Source organism: Pelobates fuscus, chromosome 3, assembly GCF_036172605.1.
Source record: "Pelobates fuscus isolate aPelFus1 chromosome 3, aPelFus1.pri, whole genome shotgun sequence".
Lineage (NCBI taxonomy): Eukaryota > Metazoa > Chordata > Amphibia > Anura > Pelobatidae > Pelobates > Pelobates fuscus.
In genome coordinates this window covers 403,487,138-403,498,035 of record NC_086319.1, presented here as the reverse complement: position 1 = coordinate 403,498,035, position 10,898 = coordinate 403,487,138, and the positions used below count along the sequence as shown (strand labels likewise).

The following is a 10,898-nucleotide window of genomic DNA, read 5'->3' as shown; positions in this document are numbered from 1 at the left end:
ACGTATACCGGGCCTTAGAATGGCCGGACTAACGTACCGAGAGTAATAAAGAATAGTCAGAGACAAGCCGAGGTCGAGGGAACGAGAAGACAGATAAGCGAGAGACAAGCCGGGTCAAGGGATAACAGAGAAGCAGGATAGTACAACGAGCCGAGTCAAAACCAATAGAGCAAACTAGAATACCAGAGCACTGAGTGACTAGACAGGCTAGAACCACGACAGGGCAATGAGCTGAAGTAAGGAGTAAGCTTAAATACCCTGGCTCTGGATGGAAATCACGCCTCTGACAAGTACCGATTGGATATCGGACACTTGAGTGACAGATTGCTCGTGATAGCGTCATGACGTCACGTATTGAGCGTCCTGCTAGAAAAGGACGTGGATTCCTCGCGGCCGGTGTTTAAGTGACTGGATGAACCGCGAGGAACGGAGGAAACAGCTCGCCTGGACGGATAAACCACCAAGTCTCTACCTCCCTTAGAGGTAGAGGCCTCAGGTACCCTGACACCGCTCATACGCAATGCCTGAGGAGGTGACAAACCTAGTCAGTCGCATCGAAGGCACCATCAGCGACATCATACCATTTGTTTTCTTCCTGGAGCGTGCCCTGCGAAGAGTGCTGGATCAGGCGTAGATGAGCGTGAAGAGGAAGAGTTGTGATCACCATCACCACCAGAAACAGCCTTATCAGAATCGCTTGCTGGACCTGCGGCAACGCTGGAAGAGGATTGTGAGGAAGAGGAGTCAGAGGAGAATGTGGCTTTGAGGAGGAGGAGGAAGACCAACCACAACAGGCATCCCAGGGTGCTCGTTGTCACCTATCTGGTACCCGTGGTGTTGTACGTGGCTGGGGGGAAGAACATACCTTCATTGACATCACTGAGGAGGAGGAACGGGAAATGAGTAGCTCGGCATCCAACCTTGTGCAAGTGGGGTCTTTCATGCTGTTGTGCCTGTTGAGGGACCCTCGTATAAAAAGGCTGAAGGAGAACGACCTGTACTGGGTGTCCACGCTACTAGACCCCCAGTATAAGCAGAAAGTGGCAGAAATGTTACCGAATTACAACAAGTCGGAAAGGATGCAGCAGTTGCAAAATAAATTAAAGAGGAAACAGCTCGCCTGGACGGATAAACCACCAAGTCTCTACCTCCCTTAGAGGTAGAGGCCTCAGGTACCCTGACAGTACCCCCCCTCTCAGATACGCCCACCGGGCGGAATGAACCGGGGCGAGATGGGAAGCGGAGGTGAAATGCTCTGCGAAGGCGAGAAGCATGAACGTCCTCCTGAGGTACCCAACTCCTCTCCTCAGGACCATATCCCCTCCAGTTGACCAGATATTGCAATTTTCCCCTTGAAATTCTGGAGTCAATGATGGAGCTGACCTCGTACTCCTCCCGACCCTCCACCTGAACAGGGCGAGGCGAGGAGACCTTAGAGGAGAATTTGTTGCAAATGAGAGGTTTCAACAAGGAGACATGAAAAGAGTTAGGAATGCGTAAGGCAGGTGGCAGAGCAAGGCGATACGCAACCGGATTGATACGAGTGAGAACCCTGTAAGGACCTATGTAGCGAGGAGCAAATTTCATAGATGGAACTTTTAGGCGAATATTCTTAGTACTCAACCATACCCTATCCCCAGGAACAAAAACAGGAGCCGCTCTTCTATGTTTGTCAGCGTGTTTCTTGAACAGCGAGGAACTATGTAATAGAATTTGCCGAGTCTGATCCCATAATTTCTTCAGGTTGGCGACATGATCATCAACCGACGGTATCCCCTGAGAAGAGGAAACCGAAGGAAAAATCGAAGGATGAAAGCCATAGTTCATGAAGAAAGGGCTAGAGCGAGTTGAATCGCAAACAAGGTTATTGTGTGCGAACTCCGCCCAAGGAATCAAACCGACCCAATCGTCCTGGTGTTCGGAAACAAAGCAACGCAGATATTGTTCGATCTTTTGATTAGTACGTTCAGCAGCTCCGTTAGACTGAGGGTGATAGGCAGAGGAGAAGTTCAATTTGATGCCCATTTGAGAACAAAAGGATCTCCAGAAACGTGAGACAAATTGAGAACCTCTATCAGAGACAATCTCTGAAGGAATCCCATGTAGGCGAAAAACCTCTCTCGCAAAAATCTCCGCCAATTCAGGAGAAGTCGGAAGTTTAGGTAATGGCACGAAATGGGCCATCTTAGTAAATCTATCCACCACCGTGAGAATAACAGTCTGTCTCTTGGAAGCAGGCAAATCAACGATAAAGTCTATGGACAAACAGGACCAAGGTTTCTCAGGAATGTCCAAGGGGTGTAACAGGCCACATGGAGATGCATGAGGTAGTTTAGTCTTGGCACAAGTCTCACAAGCTGCGACGAACTCCTCAATATCTTTTCGAAGTGAAGGCCACCAGAAATCCTTGGATATCAGAGAGTATGTCTTGCGAATACCAGGATGACCAGCTATTTTACTTTCATGAAAACATTGTAAGAGCTCCAGTTGTAGTTCAGGAGGAACAAAGTTTCTTCCCTCAGGAGTGTTTCCGGGAGCTAGATGTTGTGACTTCAAGATCTGGTCAAGTAGCGGAGAATGGATTTTGAGACTGGTATTAGCAATAATATTGCATTTGGGTACAATGGAGGACAAAAGTGGTTCAACTGAAGCAGAAGGTTCATATTGGCGAGATAGCGCATCGGCTTTAGAATTCTTTGACCCAGGTCTGTAAGTCAGAACGTAATTGAAATGGGTAAGAAACAACGACCAACGAGCCTGCCTGGAGGACAGACGCTTGGCCTCTCCGATATAAGACAAGTTTTTGTGGTCTGTCAGAATGGTAACAGGATGTAATGTACCCTCCAATAAATGTCTCCATTCTTTCAAAGCCTTGATAACCGCTAGTAATTCTCTGTCACCAATGTCATACCTGCTTTCAGTACCGGTCAATTTTTTAGAGAAAAATCCACATGGATGTAATGGTTTATCAACACCCAACCTTTGAGATAGGACAGCACCTAAACCAGTCTCTGATGCGTCTACCTCAAGTAAAAAAGGCAGAGAAGTGTCGGGGTGAACTAAAATTGGAGCGGAAGCGAAAAGCTCCTTGAGAGTCTTGAACGCAAGGAGAGCTTCAGTAGTCCAATTCTTAGTATCAGCCCCCTGTTTGGTCATGTTAGTGATAGGTGCAATAATGGAAGAATAGCCCTTAATAAAGCGCCTATAATAATTAGAAAAACCAATAAATCTCTGTACGGCTTTAAGACCTTTGGGTAAAGGCCACTCTAGAATGGATTGGAGCTTATCCGGATCCATCTTGAATCCCTCCCCAGAGATCACATAGCCGAGAAAGGTTACCTGGGTTTGATCAAAGCTACATTTCTCCAACTTGCAGTACAAGCCATGCTGGAGAAGCTTGTGCAAAACCCTCCTGACTTGTTTGTGATGAATCTCAATGTCACTAGAATGAATGAGTATATCATCTAGGTATACAATGACGCAATCTTGCTGAAATTCCCTAAGAACCTCATTTATCAGATCTTGGAATACAGCTGGTGCATTGCATAACCCAAAAGGCATAACAGTATATTCATAGTGACCATATCGAGTATTGAATGCCGTCATCCACTCATGTCCCTGCTGGATTCTCACCAAGTTATATGCCCCTCTGAGGTCTAACTTGGTGAAAATCGTAGAGCCCTTCAAACGATCGAAGAGTTCGGTAATCAAGGGAATCGGGTAGGCATTTTTAATGGTTATCTTATTTAGGCCTCGATAATCAATACAAGGTCTCAAAGAACCATCCTTCTTTTTAACAAAAAAAAATCCAGCCCCGGCAGGGGAGGAGGACCTTCTAATGAATCCCTTGTCTAAATTTTCGTGAATATACTCCTCTAGAACTGAGTTCTCTTTCGTAGATAACGGGTATACATGACCTCTGGGCGGCATGGTACCAGGGAGTAGGTTAATTTTGCAATCAAAGGGCCTGTGTGGAGGTAAGGTATCGGCTTTCTTTTTGTCAAATACAGCCTTTAAATCTAGATACTGAGACGGAATTTGTGTCTCTGTAGGATTATCAGAGTTAGCCGATGTGTTGGTTAAGCCGAGAGGTGAGACCTTCCGCAAGCATTTCTCTTGACAATTCTGTCCCCACGAAACTATCTCCCCTGACTCCCAATTAATAATAGGGTTATGTCTCCTCAACCAGGAGTACCCCAAAACTATGGGAATAGACGGAGAAGAAATGAGCAGTAAGGATATGTCTTCTCTGTGTAGGATGCCAACAGTTAAGTTAATCGGTATGGTCTCATGGAAAATAACAGGCTCAAGTAACGGTCTACCATCGATGGCCTCAACAGCCAGTGGTGTCTCTTTTAACTGGGATGGAATAGCATGCTTGGCAGCAAAACCCTGATCTATAAAGCTCTCAGCAGCTCCAGAATCGATTAGTGCCATAGTCTTAACTACTCCCTTCTCCCACTTTAAAGAAACGGGTAACAAAAGCCTGAGCTCCTTGTAGTTGGGAATAGAGGACAAAGTAGAAACACCCAAGGCCTGTCCTCTAGAGGAACTTAGGTGCGAGCGTTTCCCGAACGATTGGGACAATTTAGGCGTAAATGACCCCTGACTCCACAATACATACATAAACCCTCCCTTCTCCTGTACTGTCTCTCCCTTTCAGTGAGATGAGTACTGCCTATCTGCATAGGTTCAGGAATACGTAAGTCCTCGAACTCAGAGATTTGAAAGGTAGGCGCTAGTTTAAAGGAGGGTCTACGGGTCCTATCTCGAGTGTTCTGCCTCTCTCTTAAGCGTTCATCAATACGAGATATAAAAGAAATTAAATCCTCCAAATTTTCAGGGAGTTCTCTAGTAGCGACCTCGTCAAGAATTACATCTGATAACCCATTCAGAAACACATCTATATAAGCCTGTTCGTTCCACTTAACTTCTGCCGCCAAGGACCTGAACTCTAGTGCATAATCCACAAGTGTTCGATTGTCCTGTCTAAGGCGCAACATTAATCTAGCTGCATTGACCTTTCTGCCAGGGGGGTCAAAAGTTCTTCTAAACGCAGCTACAAAGGCGTTATAATTATAGACTAGTGGATTATCATTCTCCCATAAAGGATTGGCCCATCTCAAAGCTTTTTCAATGAGTAGAGTAATAATAAATCCAACCTTTGCTCTATCTGTAGGATAAGAGCGGGGTTGTAATTCGAAATGGATGCTAATCTGGTTTAGAAAGCCACGACACTTCTCCGGTGACCCGCCATAACGTACTGGTGGGGTAATACGGGAAGAAGCACCTACAGTGGCTACCTCAAAACCTGAGACTGCAGGAGAGATAGAAGGAGTACGTGTCTCCTCAGGTGGATTACTAGCACGAGACAAAAGTGCCTGTAGTGCCAAAGCCATCTGATCCATCCTATGTTCCATGGCGTCAAACCTGGGATCCGAAGAACCAAGCTGACTGTTTGTACCTGCAGGATCCATTGGCCCTGTCGTAATGTCAGGATCGGGACAGGGATCCAACACGCAGAGTACAAAGAGTGGAAAGGTACGTATACCGGGCCTTAGAATGGCCGGACTAACGTACCGAGAGTAATAAAGAATAGTCAGAGACAAGCCGAGGTCGAGGGAACGAGAAGACAGATAAGCGAGAGACAAGCCGGGTCAAGGGATAACAGAGAAGCAGGATAGTACAACGAGCCGAGTCAAAACCAATAGAGCAAACTAGAATACCAGAGCACTGAGTGACTAGACAGGCTAGAACCACGACAGGGCAATGAGCTGAAGTAAGGAGTAAGCTTAAATACCCTGGCTCTGGATGGAAATCACGCCTCTGACAAGTACCGATTGGATATCGGACACTTGAGTGACAGATTGCTCGTGATAGCGTCATGACGTCACGTATTGAGCGTCCTGCTAGAAAAGGACGTGGATTCCTCGCGGCCGGTGTTTAAGTGACTGGATGAACCGCGAGGAACGGAGGAAACAGCTCGCCTGGACGGATAAACCACCAAGTCTCTACCTCCCTTAGAGGTAGAGGCCTCAGGTACCCTGACACCGCTCATACGCAATGCCTGAGGAGGTGACAAACCTAGTCAGTCGCATCGAAGGCACCATCAGCGACATCATACCATTTGTTTTCTTCCTGGAGCGTGCCCTGCGAAGAGTGCTGGATCAGGCGTAGATGAGCGTGAAGAGGAAGAGTTGTGATCACCATCACCACCAGAAACAGCCTTATCAGAATCGCTTGCTGGACCTGCGGCAACGCTGGAAGAGGATTGTGAGGAAGAGGAGTCAGAGGAGAATGTGGCTTTGAGGAGGAGGAGGAAGACCAACCACAACAGGCATCCCAGGGTGCTCGTTGTCACCTATCTGGTACCCGTGGTGTTGTACGTGGCTGGGGGGAAGAACATACCTTCATTGACATCACTGAGGAGGAGGAACGGGAAATGAGTAGCTCGGCATCCAACCTTGTGCAAGTGGGGTCTTTCATGCTGTTGTGCCTGTTGAGGGACCCTCGTATAAAAAGGCTGAAGGAGAACGACCTGTACTGGGTGTCCACGCTACTAGACCCCCAGTATAAGCAGAAAGTGGCAGAAATGTTACCGAATTACAACAAGTCGGAAAGGATGCAGCAGTTGCAAAATAAATTAAAAAGTATGCTTTGCACAGCGTATAAGGGTGATGTCACAGCACAACAGGAATCTAACAGGGGAAGAGGTGGAAGTCATCCTCCTCCTCCCACGATTACGCCGGCAAGGACAGGACGCTTTAAAGACGTGTGGTTGATGGAGGACATGCGGACCTTTTTAAGTTCTACGCATCGCCACAGCCCTTCGGGATCCACCCTCAGAGAACGGCTCGACCGACAGAGCGATGAGAAACGATGAACCCCTTGACTACTGGGTGTGCAGGCTTGACCTGTGGCCTGAGCTATCCCAATTTGCGATAGAACTTCTGGCCTGCCCCAATTCAAGTGTCCTGTCAGAAAGGACCTTCAGTGCAGCAGGAGGTATTGTCACTGAGAAGAGAAGTCGCCTAGGTCAAAAAAGTCTAGATTACCTCACCTTTATTAAGATGAATGAGGGATGGATCCCGAATGGACTGACACTGGGCGATACATTCGACTAAAAAAGGCCTGATGAGATGAATTGCCCTGGGCTAAAAATGGTCCACATGCTGCTGTATTTTAGCTCTGAATGCCAGTTTACTTGCGTAACTTATCCGCCACCAACTAGGGTTCAAGACGCAATGTTTTAGGGCACTTTCTGCCTGGGAAACAAACATCATTTTTTATAGCTGCTGCTACAGCAGCGGCTGCAACAATACCTAATTTTTCAGGCATGTGTACATGCCTAATTTTTCGGCCCTCTGGTGCTGCACTGTGGCTTCAAAAACCAAACCAAAAAAAATGGCACATAGTGACCCTATGTAGGGGGAACAGTCCCTATTCTGCTCTGTGTCAGTGTGTATCAGGGTCTCTGAGGACAGGTTTCAATCCATATGTCAAGGTGTCAATCCATATCCATTGTGATCTAGGAATGTTAGGTGATTTATGGATTAAAACCAGACTCTGCATCAACTGTATAATTTTCCATGGGAGTTTTGCCATGGATCCCCCTCCGGCATGCCACAGTCCAGGTGTTAGTCCCCTTGAAACACCTTTTCCATCACTTTTGTGGCCAGAAAGAGTCCCTGTGGGTTTTAAAATCCGCCTGCCCATTGAAGTCAATGGCGGTTCCCCCGGTTTGCGGAAGTTCCCGTTCGCTGTTCGCGAACCGAAAATTTCGTGTTCGCGACATCACTAGTCACTAATCACATGATCTGTTAATAATATCAACATTTAGTGGCTGTCCCAGAGCTATTAATCATTATGTTTTTTGGTGCATTGGAATATTAAAAACAAAAACAGTTTCACGCATTATCCATTTTGTTTGTTTTATGATTCATCCATATACCATTTTGGAGATTTCATAGGAACTCAAAATTTAGATGAATCACAATTCCTTTAACACCGAAAGCGAAAGTCTAATGGGTTGTGTAAGCTGGGGATTAAACCTATTACGCTTGCTTTTATTGAATTGCAAATTTAGAGATTTCCATGGAAAAGAATAGTCCCTAATGCTTCTATTTATGATTAGTACCTTAAAAGTAATTGTATGGCATACACGAATATAACACGTACATATTATATTACTAACATCTATTTTTTATTCAATAATTTTTTTAATGGCTGTCTTGATTTCTTGGTTCCTCAGACTGTATATTACTGGATTTAACAAAGGAGTCACAACTGTGTAAATAAGGGATACAATCTTATTCATTCCGGAAGAAGATTCTCGTGATGGAAAAATGTAAATGGAAATAACTGTCCCGTAATACGTGCACACGACAGCAAGGTGGGAGCTGCATGTGGACAAGGCTTTCTGTCTCCCAGTGGTGGATGATATTCTATGTATAGCGCAAAAGATACAAACATACGTAGAAATGATAAACACAGTTTCAATGACAGTTTCTGGTACACCTAATAAGTATATGACAATCTGTAAAACTGTAGTATCAGAACATGAAAGCTGCATAAGAGGAACTAAATCACAGAAGAAATGATCGATATACTTTGCATTACAGAAAGTTAAACTACTTAATAAGATAAGAAAAATCAGTGTGATTAGAAAACCCAATATCCAGGAAAAGACCACGAGACTGAAACAAAATTGGAAATTCATTATTGTTACATAATGCAATGGTTTACAGACAGCCACATATCTATCATAGGACATCATGGTGAGAAGAAGACATTCTGTAGCTGATGAGAAACTGAAGAAATTGAACTGAGCAATGCATTGACTAACTGACATGGGGATACCATTTTTTAAGGTGATACGGAGCAAGTTAGGAATAATTGATGTAGAGAGTATGATGTCACAGGAAGACAACTGGCTGAGGAAGAAATACATTGGAGAACGAAGATATTGAGTCGCTGAAACCAGAATTATAATCAGAATGTTTCCCGTTAAAGTCATAATGTAGACCAAAAGAAGGGTAGAGAAGAAAATTATTTTGGATCTGTGCTGAAGCTGGAACCCCAAGAGGAAAAATTCTGATATAGTTGATTGGTTGTGTTTTGGAATCATCTGATGAAAGGACATCCTCATTAGATACCAAAATAGTATTACTGTACATTGATGAAATCAGGAAATTATACTATAAAAAAGTTTTAAAGGGATACTTTAATGACAGGAATACAGAGCTGTATTCCTGGCACTATCGCTCCCCCAGTCTCCCCCCTCCTTCACCCCTCACCCTCCCACCCTGCTTGTGTGAACAAAGGGTTAAAAACCCTTTATTTGCTCACGCATTATACCTCCCCATAGGAAAGCAGTGAATCAATGCTTTCTTTTGTGGAAATATCTGATGCTGGATGTCCTCATACAGAACGGGAGGACATCCATCAGAGATACCAGACCAAAGGTCCGTTACAATTCAGAAAGCCCTGAAAGCTGGTAGACAGCTACTGTGGACTGGTTTATTTCTTAGGAACTGCAATGTTTAACATTGATTCACTAGGTGCAGTAGGGACACTGCACCCAGACTACTTCAATAAGCTGAAGAATCCTTTTAAATTATAAATATTTTGCTGATTTAGAGTTGTACTTATAAATTATTACAATTTTATATAATATAATTTATTACTTAGACTGCATTGCTGTGTTAAAGGGACACTATAGGCATACAAATCACTGCATCTCAAAGTGGTCTGGGTGACATGGCCCTGTATTTTTAGCCCTGCGTCGTAAACTATTGTAGTAATATAATATATTCAAAGACAAAATGTGTCAGCTCCTGCAATCATTTAACCAGCGTGTAAGAAACATACCCTCCATACCATACATATCTACACAGATATGATAACCATAGTAAAAGTGCCCTCCACTAATAATGGTACCCTTGGTAAATATGACCAAAGAAAAATGAAAAATTGTCTTTATTTTTTAACCTTTTGATCTTTTGTTCAAAAAATACACATAAATACTCTGCTGGCATGGATATTTTACAATTGCAAAAAAAAAAAAAACATTGTTAAATATATGTGTGGCACTGTTATTGGCACCTCTATGAATTCATATAAGAAATATATATATTTGAAGTATGTTCCCATTGATATTTCAATACATCTGGGTGACTAGGAACAGGAAATTGTTGAACCATGACTTCCTGTTTCACAGGGGTGTAAATATAAGTTAACACCTAGGCCAAATTCTGCCTGTTGTTCTGCCAGAGGACCTTGACATTTTGTTAGGGCACGTGGCATCATGGACACTATCAAATAACAGATATTAAACATCTGACGGACTCTGCCAGAAAGCTTAAAATGGGCTGTGGTTGGATGTTCCAGCAGGACGATGACCCAAAACATGCATCAAAATCAACAGAAAAATGGTTTTCTGCCATGGCAATCCTAGTCTCTCGACTTGAACCCCGTGGAAAACCTGAAAAAACACAGAGTCCTCCAGCGTCGACCTCAAAATATGTGCAGTGACTCTGTATGGAGGAATGGTCTCGGATTCCTTGTCATGTGATCTCCAACCTCATCAGCCACTATAGGAGACGATTTAGAGCTGTTATCTTGGTAAAGGGAAGTAGCAGAAAGTATTGACTAAAATTGTGCCAGTAATTGTGCAACACATATATTTTAAAAATATGTTTTTACATTTTTTTTTAAACCTGTGTTTCGATTGCAATTGTTTGATATCCATGAGATCAGAGTATTTTTATTTTGTGAAAAAAAAGATCAAAAGGTTAAACAATAAGGACAAATTTTCACATTCTTTTTGCTCATATTTATTAAGGGTTGCAGTGTTATTAGAGGGTACTGTACATTTGAGATTTATTAAAGTGATACAA

At 43.8% G+C, this 10,898-nt stretch overlaps 1 protein-coding gene across 1 annotated transcript; it reads right to left on the bottom strand.

Moving 5' to 3' along the window:
- Positions 1 to 8,203: 8,203 nt before the first annotated feature.
- On the bottom strand, positions 8,204 to 9,142 carry LOC134601938 (olfactory receptor 11L1-like). Its single transcript, XM_063446443.1, has one exon. It carries the CDS (start codon positions 9,140 to 9,142, stop codon positions 8,204 to 8,206), a length of 939 nt encoding a protein of 312 aa, XP_063302513.1.
- Between the last annotated feature and the right edge of the window lie 1,756 nt (positions 9,143 to 10,898).